This window comes from Gymnoscopelus braueri, assembly GCF_963280865.1.
Source record: "Gymnoscopelus braueri genome assembly, chromosome: 7".
In the NCBI taxonomy this organism is placed as follows: domain Eukaryota; kingdom Metazoa; phylum Chordata; class Actinopteri; order Myctophiformes; family Myctophidae; genus Gymnoscopelus; species Gymnoscopelus braueri.
In genome coordinates, this window is record NC_137608.1 from 23,536,456 (window position 1) to 23,551,878 (window position 15,423).

At 39.9% G+C, this 15,423-nt stretch overlaps 2 protein-coding genes across 3 annotated transcripts in view; one reads left to right on the forward strand and one right to left on the reverse strand.

Annotated features, from left to right (window-relative positions):
- The window catches only part of LOC308088432 (phospholipid phosphatase 1-like), a 9,239-nt gene extending 2,724 nt beyond the window's left edge, over nucleotides 1–6,515 (forward strand). For both annotated transcript variants that reach the window (XM_080432890.1, XM_080432889.1), the window contains exons 3-7: nucleotides 1,123–1,274; nucleotides 1,443–1,717; nucleotides 2,443–2,500; nucleotides 2,944–3,120; nucleotides 3,498–6,515. In XM_080432890.1, coding sequence (XP_080289016.1) covers nucleotides 1,123–1,274; nucleotides 1,443–1,717; nucleotides 2,443–2,500; nucleotides 2,944–3,120; nucleotides 3,498–3,629 — 794 coding nt within the window. In that variant the 3' untranslated portion in view covers nucleotides 3,630–6,515. The remainder of the gene's footprint in view (nucleotides 1–1,122; nucleotides 1,275–1,442; nucleotides 1,718–2,442; nucleotides 2,501–2,943; nucleotides 3,121–3,497) is intronic.
- A 1,893-nt stretch (nucleotides 6,516–8,408) lies between these two features.
- Nucleotides 8,409–13,061, reverse strand: LOC308089510 (ATP synthase subunit alpha, mitochondrial). The gene is made up of 11 exons (XM_080434282.1): nucleotides 12,911–13,061; nucleotides 12,308–12,386; nucleotides 11,612–11,781; nucleotides 11,156–11,329; nucleotides 10,702–10,868; nucleotides 9,950–10,250; nucleotides 9,508–9,732; nucleotides 9,290–9,397; nucleotides 9,001–9,145; nucleotides 8,752–8,902; nucleotides 8,409–8,620 (listed from the first exon to the last, which is right to left on the reverse strand). Exons 1-11 carry the CDS (start codon nucleotides 12,968–12,970, stop codon nucleotides 8,542–8,544), a joined length of 1,659 nt encoding a protein of 552 aa, XP_080290408.1. The 5' UTR covers nucleotides 12,971–13,061; the 3' UTR covers nucleotides 8,409–8,541.
- Between the last annotated feature and the right edge of the window lie 2,362 nt (nucleotides 13,062–15,423).

The window sequence follows — 15,423 nt, forward strand, 5'->3', positions numbered from 1 at the left end:
CAGTATTGGCCTGCAGTAAGTCTGGCATGTATGTAGCCTACTTTAGCTTTCATCATTGAACAACTACTCCTCCCACTGAAGTTGGATTCAGTTCATTCTTCTCAGCAAAATAGAAAACACAGCAGCCACTTTTGAGGAACTTTGTTGCACAGGTGTTGCACACCAAAAATAGCAGATCCACAAGCTTCCAATGAGTTGCTCTGTGATGCATTGTGAGCTGGGTTAGGGTTAGGGATGGGAAGGGGCTAGGGATGGGAACGTATCATTCTTGTATGTTGTTGAAACATGATCTGTTTTCCGAGCCACGCCTTTCTTAAAACTTAAAAATGTGTGGGAAATTGCCCTTTGGATCCTTAGAGTATCAAATCTGAATTTTGTAACTGCTGTGATTTTGTCTTGGCGTGTCTCCATGTACACTTTTCACTACCAACAAACAGCTGAAGGTCTTAATGGCCTCTTATAATAACTTTGATAAGAATGCGAGAGTTAAGTATTTTTCATGAAAATAAACAGTCCTAGATTTTAATTGAACACTATTGACCGTCTCTTAAATTGGTCAATTTTAATGTGTGTAAATCTATAAGTGAAGAACGTCTTGAGGTTTTTACTGACATGATTGATGGTATCAGATCTGCTATGATGTAACTTTAAGCCAGTTTATGCCAATCCTCGTTAGTGATCTGATAGTGTCACACATCCTTCCTCTTGCAAGTAGTATTTGGTAGTAGTTGCCCCTTACTTGCTTAAACTTGTGTTCAATCTCTTCTAAAGAAACCTTGTCTTACTCTTGATGCAACAATTTGTAACAATTACAGGCCAATTAAAATATTATCATTAAATAGTGGGATTTTGAGAGTACCATAGTACATAGACTGCACTTATTAGAGTCACAATCTAAAAAAGCCTTTACATAATACAAAAATGTTATGTTTTATTGCTTGATTCTCCAAATGTTTTATTTCTCACTGCAGTTTATACTTTATACATATTTGTTTTACATTCGGTAGCGCATATTTTATTTTATTTGTTTCTGTTTTATGTGAAACTCTGACAAGTGCTATATAATAGCTATTATTATCAATGTGTAACCTTAATGATCTGTTTCTCCTTTCTCTCTGCAAGTTGGACTACCCTTCTTCATCCTCGACTCTCAACAGACCCCATTCAAACGAGGTTTCTTCTGCAATGACGAGTCTATCAAATACCCCTACAAAGAGGACACCATATCCTACCAGTTACTTGGGGGCGTCATGATCCCATTCACACTGATTATTGTAAGTCAGTGTTGCTCATAATAGACAGTTTGCCTGACGATGCCTGATTTTCTTGCAATCACAAGGCCATGTACTTTGTTCTAACCACCTCATATTTGATCAAAGTATTGCTTGTTGTGAGACAGGCTTTCAGTATTAATAGTGTATTTGCTTTTTGCACTGTTACAGATAATCTGTGGCGAGTGGCTCTCCGTCTACGTGTCTCGTGTATCAAATCAACTTGTGATGATCAATGCCTATGTGCCATCCATCTACAAAGCTGTGGGTAGCTTTGTGTTCGGAGCTGCTGCTAATCAGTCTCTGACAGACATAGCCAAGTATTCCATTGGACGTCTTCGGCCGCACTTCTTGGCTGTGTGCAAACCGGCCTGGGACTGCAAGTCAGGGGGATACATAGAGAACGTTACTTGTACCGGAAACAAGTTCTTGATAGAAGAGGCAAGGTAATGGCTTCCGCACATGCATTAGCTTGCTTATGGTTTGGGGCCTGCTGGGGCAGGAAGAGAGAGTATTAATTTAAAGGAGGAGTTCACCCAAAAAATGACTTATTTTCTATCAATTGCACACCCTATGAAGCCTTGAATCCATGGATTCTTTTTTGTTTTTGTCGCATTCCTAAGCTAATAATTTGATTCCCGTCTCCCAATGTATCCGGTAGGAGACACAAAGTAGATTATTTGTGTCTCCTACCGGAAATACACACGGTCATCAAATTATTGTCTTAGGAATGCCACAAAAACAAAAATAAATCCATGAAATCAAGGCTTCATGGGGTGTGTAATTGATAGAAAATAAGTCATTTTTTGGGTGAACTCCTCCTTTAAGTCTGAGAGTACACACAATCGACACTGAAGATTTTAGATCCTCTATACACAGGTTTACAACAGATGTAGCTTCCTTTTTTGTTATAAGTCTTTATTCCATATGATCATCTGCAAAGCTTTCATATAGTATCATTCCCATGGTCAGTTTATGGTCAGTTTATACGTTTCACAGTATTGTAATTGAATCATAAATGTTAATTTAGCTATTGGGTATGTTACAGTAAATGTGTTTAGATAAAAAAAAATATCATTGAATTTGACTAATTGCCCTTAATGATGATACATGTGCTGACTTATTGTAAGTCAATATAAGACTTATCACCTTTTCTCTTCTTTCTTTTCAGACTTTCATTCTATTCTGGCCATGCATCTTTCTCTATGTATTGCATGCTTTTCCTTGTAGTAAGTACATTTTTGTTTTTTTCTCCTCTTCATTATAGTTAGGCTATAGTTCAATATCAGTTCACATGTAGATGCTATCAATATAATGTTGATTATTGTTCAATCATGTCAAAAGTCATATGTCCATATTTGGGCAAGGTTTCAGCCGGATCAGAGTTCCATTGACTTCAATTATAAAATTAACATTAAATATTTCAAAAAGTATAAAACGTAATGAAAAAAAGAATAAGTGGATTTACTTCTGTGGCTTACTGGCAGTGTGCACAAGAAATGTGGCTCTGACCAGTCCAGCAAGATTATCTCCGGACACACAAGATGCCTCCTGTGTGTAACATCAGTTTCAAAACTGTTGAAACGCAACCGTAGAGCCTAATGGTAGCCATTCTGTTTGTGCTCAGCTTTGTTCATCCTTTCAAACCTGACTGTTATGTTTACCTCTGTAGCTGTACATCCAGGCCAGACTACAGTCAGACTGGGCGAGGCTGCTACGTCCCACGATCCAGTTCTTCCTAGCGGCAACAGCCCTGTATGTGGGTCTGTCCCGAGTGTCTGACTACAAACATCACTGGAGTGATGTGCTGGTTGGCCTCCTGCACGGCGCCATAGTGGCTGTTCTCACAGTGAGTTTCATTTTTGGTTGATAGATGGACCTTTACTGATCCCACGATGGAAATTCAGTTGTCATGGCAGTACTGCAGTATGAAACATGGGACAGATACAAAAAAATATGAAGATAGAAAAAAATTAACAGTTAATAAGGTACCAAAACACAAAAAGGAGATTTAGGGCCCTTGCTTGGCCATCAGCCGTCTACATGTTCTAGGGTTTTTGTCTGGTCAATGAACAGAAAAATGGTTTTCTTGTTTGCTTTGAGGTTATTTAACTATTTCAGTACAATTACTGGATAAAAGGCAAGAACGTGCTGTTCTGATTGTCTTGGGTCTCTTTCTTTTAGTGGCCCCAATATTTACCGTCTGTCATTCTTCCTCATCTATAGGTGTTCTTTGTATCTGATTTCTTCAAACGACCAGTTGTCCCTTCTGAGGCACTTGATGAGGACTCGGAGGAGGCCCCACAGACCAATTTACAGGAGAACACTACCAATGGACACCACTATGGGAGTACCTGACAGACTACACTAGACATAAACTGAAGGCTATGCATCAACTAGCTAGCCACTATCGCCTAAACCTATATGGTTATGGAGGACCAAAGAAGTTCTTTGGCATTAACTGCTTTTTATGTTTTTCTTTGACACGATTCGTCACAAAGCCAACGACTCCACCTTCAAGCTCAGGCAGGTATTCCCTTCAGTTTGATGTGTAAACTTTGACTGCAGGAAGAAAAGTGCACTAAGAAAAGTTATGCTAACATGGGACTCAAGTAAACAGAAGCAGAAATGTTATTATGTATGCAATGTATGTAATTCTTATCACTGCCATGGAGATTTTGATTTCACCCTGTCTGTTTGTCTGTTTGTTTGTCAGTGACCAACATATCTCGATATATAATGTACAGAATCCAGATTGCCATGAAATGTGCTGTGCACATTTATGCTCCAAAGAGGAAGAAACTTAAAGATTTTGGTGACCCCATGACCTTTCCTCTAGCGCAACCATCAGGTCAAGCGTTACCATTTCAAATGACCATATCCCTTCACCCCTTAGTCATGTAACCCCACCTTGCCTAATGCCTATAGTGCCAACATGAGGCCAAACTTTCACCTGAGCAAACGGTAGAGATTTTTAGGCCTTGGCAGAGGTATATATGCAGTCTATTGAGTGCATTCTTGTTTAATGACAAAACACAGTATGTTCAGTTTACCTAAAAGACTAATGATAGCTTTACCTTTTACAGTGTAAGCTTGTTGGAAATGTGGTTGCAGGTATATATTGGTCTGTGGCTGTCATGGATGAATGAAATTCCATTTGCCCAGAATATAATGAGTGTCTGTGTGTGCACACTGTAAGCAGGCTTGTAGGCCTGTGAATGAGAAAACCCGGACTGTAAAATGGAGTCGGAACTCAAAAATAATATATTTCTTGTATATATTTTTTAATTATCGCCTTAGCCAAATTGTTGCTGCTACGTATTCTTCCCTCCCTGCAATCATTTATTGTAAACAAATTTGATGGAAAATTATCAATGCAATGATTTCTTTTTTTTTATACTGTATTTATAAAGCTTACTTTGTTTGTCCACGGTACTGCTCCGAAGCTGTAAACATTCCTTTTTTTTTATGTTGTGAACTTGTGACAGAAAATAAGTTAATCTCTGAAACTGGTGGAACTGGTTCTTCATGCATTAGTTTAATGTTCAAATGTTCATGGTAAGGGTATCAAAGGAGATTAGCCAAAGATCATCCTCTGACATATTTGAAACCTGCTAATTAAATTGAGGGCCTGACTAAAGCTGCTATGGTTTTGTCTATTGAAACAAAAGCGATAACTCTCACACATTGTTGAGGGTGATATTGATACTCAAAACCTGTTTGGCTGGGCGACCTATTACCTACTGTATCCTGCCTGTCTAGTTAAGTTAATGTCAATCGAAATGTTAATGGTTTGCCTTTCATCCCAGTATAAGTCTGCATTATAAGAGACAGTAGATCGATCTTCCAGTTCAAGCAGTGTTCTGCTAAGAGGTGTGGTCAACTTGCCCTACATGGGGAAACGTTCTGTCAATACACAGGCTTGGATCCTGTGCTGTAAATGGCAGAAGATCTTCTTTGGAGTTGAAATCCTATTATAGCAACAGAGATATCTAGGTTAAAGGGAGGCAGAGGCTTCACAGTCAAAGCATTAAACAACACCAATCACATTTTAACTCGTGTAAATTTGGCAACTAGTGGATTGTGATTTTTTATAAGACTGAAATACCTCTATGATATAAATTAGGCTATTTATGATCAAAGTCATTCTCATTTTTCAAGCTGCTAGATACAGTATATGAGGTGATAAACAGAGTCTAATGTGATTTTGATCAAATTGGTCATATGACATTTGGAATGCCTTATTGAGAAACTCAGAAAAAAGGCTATTGTCAGCACAAATTTGATAAGAGAGCAAAATGTTTATTTTTCTGACATTTGCGATACAAGGGTGTTCAGCACACAATTGCCATCAAGATTTAATTAATTAAAAGCTCATAAAGTCATGACCTTGTGAAAAGATGTAATGTAGTTCATTCATGATCAGGTTGAAATCAAGGATGTTTGAAATATCTGGTGAAACTTCCTGGGGAAGTTGCAGGGGAACTACAAGGAGGACAGATGCAAGTGACAAATGAGACATCTATTATGAATTTGTGCACCACAGATCAATTATATTGGGCTGTTGCAAATTATGATTATATTAGGGCTGGGTGATATGGACACAAATATCTCAATATGTTTTGACCAAATACCTCAATATCAGTATTGTGATAATATATTTTCCCCCAAATATTTTCTAAAAGCTGTGTTGCAATGCAACACGTTGTGAGATAGCTCAGCTACTTCTGCAATATTTTGACATTCCTTTAAATTTTTGAAAGAATAAAATGATTAAAACCAGGAAAGACAACACGTATGTAATATCACAATATTATGATATCCAAAATCCCAGACGATATCTAGTCTCATATCACAATATAATGATATACTGCCCAGCCCTATATTATATATTGCAATTATACTCTACTATCAGTACTACGACAAAATGTTGCATTTGCCACAACTTCATTAGTCAATTCTATCCTGATGTGAATTGTGACTGTTTATCTGAGCTATTGTTGTGGAAGCAGCAGTGTTGTCACCCTGTCCCAGACAATAGACCTTATTGACAGCAACTCCATTCTGTCTCTGTCACATGTTGCTCATGCTGTCACCAGGCAATGATGCTGCTCGTGATATAATAAATGCAATGCCACTGTGTGCTGTGGAAACAGTCGAGGGAATCTTCACCTCAAGAGCTACATTGTGTTGTAAAACGGGTTATGAAAGGAACTTCAGCTTAATAAAAAATGCAGCCATATCAAGCACACATGGATCTATTCATGCCATCTTCTGCTTTAGTTTCTAAATTTGTTATTTCGTCATAAACAACTATTGTAAGACTGCCTAGATGTGCTTTGTTGGTATGTTAATAAAAAAAATGCATCAAATTCCTTTTGTCATATATGCCATTTTTATGCCTCTCAGTCCTGTGACAAAAGAAAAGAAGTTAAAACCAGAAAATAGAGACCTATTTCAAGTCAACACTCCAACCTGGGTGGCACAGAAAGCTGTTGGTTTGGAGCCAATTATGGCCCGTCTTTGTGGAGTTTCCCCGTCTTCACAAGGGTTTCATTCGGGTGCCCTGGTTTCCTCAGACACCAAAAGACATGCATATTAGCGTCCCTCCTGCCAGTGCCCAAAGGATCAAAGCATTGGCTTTAAAGCTGAAGCTGGTCCCCGGGCACTGAGCAGTGGCTGCCCTGTGATCCTAATACTTAGCCACTTGAACTCCAGCATCCCTATATTCTGGAGGGAACGTTTGCCAAAAATAGTCAATCTACAAGCTCACAAGCTGTGAGCTTGTTGATCGGCTATTTTCAGCTAAGAGATTTGGTGTAGAGGGAAAGAGTGCACCAAATACAGCTGCAACTCAGATCTATTTGACTTAGAGAAATAAAAGGAAAAAACAGTGCCCTCTACCGTTTTCCTTTGAATGTTCAGCTCAGAATCAGTTCTTGAGATTAGGATGGGTCAAATGTACATTATAACTTACTTTGGTAATAACAAGTCATGTCTCAGTGGATAAGGTGAATATTTGTTGAAAATGAAAAAAAGTGTTATTTGATGAGGTAGGTTCACTAGGTTGTATAAGAGGATGTAAGTGGCCTTGAACCGTGCTTAAGCCATGTAATACTGAGGTAGGCTATTAGAAGTTGAATACTTAAGGTGAGATGAACACAAAGAGGCAGTTAATTTGAAGCTTTACCAGATGCCGTAGCTCATGTTTAGCTCTGGTCCATAGCTTTAGTTCTCCTTCCGACGCTATGGACCAGAGCTAGCTCCTGTATAGAACGATGAACTGAAACAATTAAGTCCTATATACGACTGTGTCATATCATATCTACAAGCTCACAAGTCAGAACTTCTGAATTATTTGACAATATAAGGGTGCAATGTAATAAATACATTTTTAATTGATTTATCGATTAATAATCCATCCTTATTTTTGGCATGTCATTGTAGGTGAAGATTTTGGGAGAGATTAGAGCTTTTGAGTCCTGAACTGCTTTAAAATGTTTACCAATATCACCATCTACTGGACACATGAGTACTGCAATAACGAGGAAACCCACCAATAATGAGTGCAAATGCTTAAGATACGTTGTTTTGACATTTTATCAAAAACATTGCCAGGCATGTTACATTAAACACTTCATAGTATTCACATTAAAGCTACTTCAGGAAACAAACGGGGCAAGGCATGATGGGACAAAGGACAGATGATGGTCGATTCCTTTTGACAAACGTCACCATGTTTATTGTATCAAACATTTCAGGCAATCCTGCAAACCAGATTTTATTTGAGGCAAGGCTTACACTTACACTGTCAATACAATCATACAGCGCAACAGCGTTGATGGGCAAACAGGAACAGTACTCATCAACTCTTATGCATTTGTCCTCGGTAGAATGCCCTACGGCCAGCTCAGTACATGTGGGTTTGACAGCCTGGTGTATGCATCGTTAATTCAACAAATGTATCTTGGAACGAAATATATTTAAAGCAACATTTAAAACCCCAACAAGTGCCTACTGTATGTTCTTTTCCAAATAGTATGTTGGCCCATCTGATGTGCCACAAGTGAAATGTGCATACTGGTTCACCAACTTCACTGCTTCGGATTATAATCAAAACAGAATTTTACAGCATAGTAGGGTTGTAAAAGTTTATTTTTCGGAAATCTGTACAGGGAGTTTTTGGCCTTCAGTGTGCTGACATACATAAAGCATGAGGACACAGGACACATAGCATGGACACTGAAGATCAAAGAGGAAGTGCTAGCAGTTACTCGAAACTGGACAGGAAGGTCAACACAATCTGCTTAAGTTTAACATCTGCCGCCTCAGAGATCTTGCCATCGTCCCTGAAACATGAAGTAAAGAACAGCTGGTCAGGACGATTCAAAATAAGACATTGTGGCGTCAAGAGATATCCTGACGCCCCCTCACTCCACGCACACCTGTCCAATTATCAATGTGGCAAAAAACATCTCACCTAATTGACTGCAACAATTCCTGGTGGCTGCTGAGGATGTGTGCAAGGAAAGCCTTCTCGAACTTTGTGATCTTGCTGGGGTCCATTTTGTCAAGGTGACCTCTGACACCAGCATAGATGACTGTTACCTGCTCCTCGATGGCCATGGGGCCTGAAGGGAGGAATGCACACAGCAACAAGTTTAGTATGTTGTGTATATATTCTTTGCATTTTATTTCCACAAACCTACAACAGATTTGATGTACTCACAGTACTGTCCCTGCTTGAGCAGCTCAGTGAGCCTAACACCCCTGTTGAGGAGCTGCTGGGTGGCAGCATCCAGATCAGAACCAAACTGGGCGAAGGCTGCAACCTCACGGTACTGGGCCAACTCCAGCTTCATGGTACCAGCCACCTACCGAAGACAGACTAGGGTTTAGGATGTGTGTGATTATACCCTTCAATTTGAAGAGATATACGACCCATGCTGCGTTTCTATGCAAAAACTCAAGTAGAGGCAAAGTGAAATCTTTACATTTTAAATGTAGAGTTAACCTACCTGCTTCATGGCCTTGGTCTGAGCAGCAGAACCTACTCTGGACACAGACAGACCCACGTTGATAGCTGGGCGGATACCCTTGTAGAACAGCTCAGTCTCCAAGAAGATCTACAGCAGAGAAATAAAGCAAAATATTTTATAGCAGCAACAAATGTTTTTTGTATGTGCCAGATTAGCAACCACCATTGCATTTAACCAACAGAAGTCCAGTGACACACCTGTCCGTCTGTGATGGAGATCACATTGGTGGGGATGTAGGCAGACACGTCGCCGGCCTGGGTCTCGATGACGGGGAGGGCAGTGAGGGAGCCACCGCCAAAGTTGTCGTTCATCTTGGCAGCTCTCTCCAGCAGACGGGAATGCAGATAGAACACATCTCCGGGGTAGGCCTCACGACCAGGGGGACGACGCAGCAGCAGAGACATCTGACGGTAGGCAACAGCCTGGGGAGGGACAATGATCCAGCCATTAGTCGTGCAACTATAGCCTTCAATTAGAGTCAGGTTTTTTTTTCTTCAGATTGCCCACGTTTTTGCTACTTTGTATTGTAATTTGGTGGTGGGGTAAACAAAATATGCTACGCAAGTTAAGGTGCCTCCATCTTTTTTTTTTTATTGCACAGATATCAATATGCAGAGTAATAGCTCAGTATTCACACACCTGCTTGGACAAATCGTCATAGATGATCAGGGCATGTTTGCCGTTGTCTCTGAAGAACTCTCCCATGGAGCAGCCAGCATAGGGGGCCAGGTACTGCAGGGGAGCAGCGTCGGAGGCGGTGGCAGAGACCACGATGGTGTACTTCATGGCGTCAGCGTCAGTCAGCCTCTTCACCAGCTGAGCCACAGTGGATCTCTTCTGGCCGATGGCCACATAGATACAGTACAGCTTCTTTTTCTCATCGGTTCCGTCGTTGAAGCGCTTCTGGTTGATAATGGTATCAATGGCAATGGCGGTTTTGCTGTAGGAGGAAATTAAGACATGATGAATTTTTTTGGGGGGGGTAGACGGTGATGTTGCCAGATTTTCAATGCAAGGATATCGTTTTTTCATTTGTTGAAAATGTGTCTTACTACTACTTTGTATTGAATTTGGTGGCAATTTTATGTATATAGTTTCCCTCTCAATTTTCTTTAATTTTAGACAAGGGTGTCCTACTTTTTTCTGAATTAGACCATTTAATGACGATGTCCCATCTGAGCGATCAATGCATTCGTTATGCTTATTTATACTGGCGTACGAAAGTGTAAAACTCTCAATCGGTTCAATCTCTCAGTTACGCACACACAAGACTACAGGGCAGGTTGTGGAGGAATGATACTTAAGTTTTGAAGTGGAGGTTTGTGGTTATAAATGTACACTCGCAGCGAATTACAAGTGGTCAGATGCGCAGACAGGTAAAACAAACTCACCCAGTCTGCCTGTCACCAATGATCAGCTCACGCTGACCTCTACCAATGGGCACCAGGCTGTCCACAGCCTTGATCCCAGTCTGCATGGGCTCCCTCACAGAGATACGGGGAATGATGCCAGGGGCCTTAAGACCCACACGCCTACGGATGCTGGAGCCCAGGGGACCCTGAGGACAAAAAGGGGTGAATAGACTAGGGCTGACCCAAATAGTTCAAATAGAATATTTTCAGTCATAGTAATAAGTCGCTTGGTCACAACAATGCCATTATGTATTTTTAACACATAGTAAATGTAACAGAAATACAATGGTGACAGTTATTGTATATGAACATACATAACATTTAGTGCCATATTTTAAACTCTGCATAGCCCCTACTTGGGTGAAAAAGTCAAAATGACTCAAGGGCAAGTTCCCCGATTAAAAAAAAAAGGATTAGCTCATGAGGTGCCAACCTTTCCATCGATGGCGTTTCCCAGAGCATCTACTACACGGCCCAGCAGCTCCACACCAACAGGAACATCCACAATGGCACCAGTCCTTTTCACAATGTCACCCTCCTTGATCAGCTTGTCATTACCGAACACCACAACACCAACGTTGTCAGGCTCCAAATTCAGAGACATACCCTGGAAAAGAAATGATGCACCATGTTAGTGTAGAAGGATTTAACAGTAGTAAATAGTAATGTATTTGTATTTATTTTTTTGTCTCAATGGTCCCTTAAAAGCACTCGGCACCACCCAGCAGAGTTCATACACAAACCAAAGAGTCACTGTCTGCAGCCCTTGCACACCAGAATTGCACCAGAGCAAGACTGGCCAGCTTAATAAGCTGCAGGAAATAGTAATATATTTTGCCCAAACTGCATGTTCCTACTTTATTTGTACTGCATCAAATCTACCATTTACCTTGAGTCCAGAAGAGAATTCCACCATCTCCTCTGCCTGGACATTCCTAAGCCCATACACTCTAGCAATACCATCACCGATGGACAGCACACGGCCCGTTTCCTCCAGGTCAGCGGAGGTGTCGGCTCCCATGATTTTCTCCTCTAGGATGGAAGACACCTCAGCTGTGCCTGAAAAAAATATATATATTTGGCTCAGACAAAAGCGGTGTCCATTGAATGTGACCTTCATGGTAGACATGACATTTTTTTTAAAACATGGCCTCCTTACGCATTTGAAGGACAATATCAGTGATCAGAACCTGGATCACGTGTTCAATGACAATAACTTGGTTAAAATAGAGTTAGAAGTTCAAAGGGCGTTAACATATAGGAGGGGGCGTGTCTGCCCAAAAGAATGTAAAATATCCAAAGACTGAATCAAGCTATCTGGGGTGCACACAAAAGCCAGATTAGACATTAAAATGACCCCAGCTAGTTTTGTGAAATACCCTTTTTGGTACATGCAAGTGTCCAACAAACTAAAACCACTTACAAGAAATAAATAGGCATGATGCATGAATGATTACATTGCACTGTGGAATTCATCTCAGCTTATACAGAGACAAGTAGCAGTTAAATATTCATAATTAATAAATTAATTGTTGACCCACTTAAGCACCTCTAGTCAAGTAAGTAAAGTCATGTTCCTTCTCACCTGTCTTTGCTGCCAGCAGTGCTCGGTGTGTGTGCAGATGGTTGACCCCAGCGCAAGCGACTGGCAGTGCCTTCGACACCTATAGGCCAACAACAGTATGAGGACATTCACAAGGTTCTCATAATAAAAATATGCAATCTTCAATTTAAAAAGACAGAACAAGACACTTGGGACATTATGTTAACATTTCCAGTGCAGACTGTGTGTCTACAGAGGAGGACATGCGCTGTCAGCCTTCCTGACCTTCAGACCGTGCTTCAATGGGACGACGCTGTCAGCTAGCGTTAGCGCTTAGCACCTAGCACCGCTTAGCTTAGCTTAACGTTTAGCTTGCATAATGGCTAAGCTCAATGCAAGACGAAGACGGCAATTTAACACGACTCAAATGCAAGGGAAAGGCTTAATTTAACGTATAATATCAAATTGTTTCCATTTTAAGACATGCCTCGCCGCCTCCATTTTGGATCGTGCACATTTTGTCCCCAAGTTCAAGAGCGGTGTGTTCGAGGCCTGCAGCATTATACCCTTCACGCCCGCAATGTTAAACTGTCAAACAACATAATTTCCAGATACACAATCCTTTCATTTCATTGGAATGCTTACCAATCCAGCCCTCCTGGGAAGGGCTCTGGCAAGAGCCGCTGCAACTCTGACTGACAGCATTTTGTATGGGCGATGTGTGACCTGTCCTACACTTGTGGCAACGACCGTCCTGCCTGCAGTGTGAAAAGTAATGGCAGAGCGGAGTTCTTCTTCTATTTATATTATGACCGACGTAGTTGTTGCTGTGCGTCGACGTGCTGCCATCTAGTGAATGATACTGCAAGGACAGGAAGTACCCTGTATGGAATTGAGTACCGAAGTCCTGACGTCACTCGCTCATCCCAATGGGTTGCGGAAGTATTTGCTCTATGGAGAATAACATTGGGTGATCTTAGAATCGTCTCATATGAGAAAATTGTGGTGCAAAAATAAGCAAAATGCGACGGCAATATTGTCAGGGAGGTTGGCTCTGTATTGTTTATGATAGTCAGTCACTCATATTTGATACAGTCTGTTTCTGGCAAAAATGTAACTGTCCTTCACACAAAGGGTCATTGAAACTAATGCTATCTCATTATTTCATATTCATCCAATGCAATTTTTGTAATGCAAACCTTTTTATTTTTGTTTAACCAAACCAAATAATTTAACTTACCATATTCATCCCAACCAGTTTTGACCTCTGTGACCTCTGCTCTGCCCTGAGCCCCTCTGGCACATGACATTTCGTTTTATCACTAAAGCAATAAAATGTAATTCAAGTTCATGAATTTATCCATGCATGTAATTATTTTTAGTATTATATTGCTTTATCCTGCCCTTAGTTATAATTGTATCCCAGCACTGCATTTAGCTATATTAATGTTTCAGTTCATAATACTACTACTACTACTACTACTACTACTACTACTACTACTACTACTAATAATAATAATAATAGTAGGCCTAATAATAATAATAATAATAACAATAACAATAATAATAATAATAATAATAATAATAATAATAATAATACTTAAACAACTACAGCCTGTCCCTATTGGCCCATAGTTTGAATGAAGTTTCTAGGTGAAAGTAGGCCTATGAAGTTATTAGAGCACAAAATAAGTGCTCTAGAAAAAAAATCTCTTTCCCCCATAGATAAATGTAAACAAAAATACATTTTAATTTTTATTATTTTTAATAAACTTTACATGGATGAAAAATGGATGAATAAAGTTAAATATTTAAAAAAAGTATTACATTTTTTATTTTGATAACAAGCACAAAGGATTGGACAGCATTTCTTGCACAAACTACGTGGAAGTACATGCCAAAGAAGTGGCAGAACTTAGAAATAAATATAAAGCGGGAAGATTAGTGTGGGCTCGGTGTGCACTTAGCGCACAATAATCCTACTGTATAAATGCGTGAAATCTGTCTGTGTCTGTAGTTCATCTAGCTCTGGTCCATAGCGTTAGAACTCCTTCTAACGCTATGGACCAGAGCTGTTAGTTCACTTATCTCGAGACGCACACACACACACACACACAGGCCGCTGCTATAAGCAATATAAGCGGTCACTTAGGGCCACAACAGGGCCACAACCACTAGGGGGGGTGGGGAGGGGGGGCACATGCAGTTGAATGCAATCCGCCTGTGGCCCTTCCCCCTCCCTCCTTCAGCAACTTCACTCCATCCAAATCTCCCATTGATATTAGGCCTGTACTTGATTCATGAACAATATGCTTAGAAAAATAAAATCTAGATCTGGTCCTGAAGGGCGGAAGAAGGGGAAATTGGAGGTGACCAAAAGAACACAGGATAAAAATAATGAATCTAAGTGAAATTAATATCTGATTTGTTTTTCTTGCCACATTACAATCATGCTTTTGGACAAATTAAACAGCTGCCCGTCTAGAAATAGATAAAAGCATTATAATATTAATATGCTGGTTTTGAAACGTTTCTCTATCATGCATATTTATTTTTTAATTGCTTTTTAGCTAACCTGAGTAGGATTATAAACATAATGTTTACCTCCATTGTAAAGCTAGCTTTTCTTGTTTGAGTGATTGATTGATTGAATACTTTTTATTAGCAGTTTGTCCCAAAAAAAAAGCATAGGAAAGTACAGTTCAAACAAGGTCTGCTAAGAGGATTTGAAACACAAGAAAGCCTATGGCTTGTTTCCATTGGGGTCCTTTGTACTCAATTCATCGAAACATTTAATGACAGACAAAAATACAATACTATGCAAAACATAATATAAACAGGGGGGGGGGGGTAGCTTGGTAGTTAGCTAGCCTACTTACTGTCCCAATAACCTTTTCTTACTAGCTATGATAAATTGTATTTTTGTAGATATAATTTGGACATATTGGACATATTGTGCTAATTGGATCATTTACATATTTGGATACAATGGCATCTGTTGTGTGGTTAATACATTTTGATTGTGAGGACTTTCTTCGATGGTCAAGCGATGACTAGATAGTTTTACAGTAACTCATATCTATTGTTTTGTGCAATAGTGTAGTGTTAAGTTCATTTAGAATATTTTGCACTAATTGTGATTTAAATATGTTGATTAT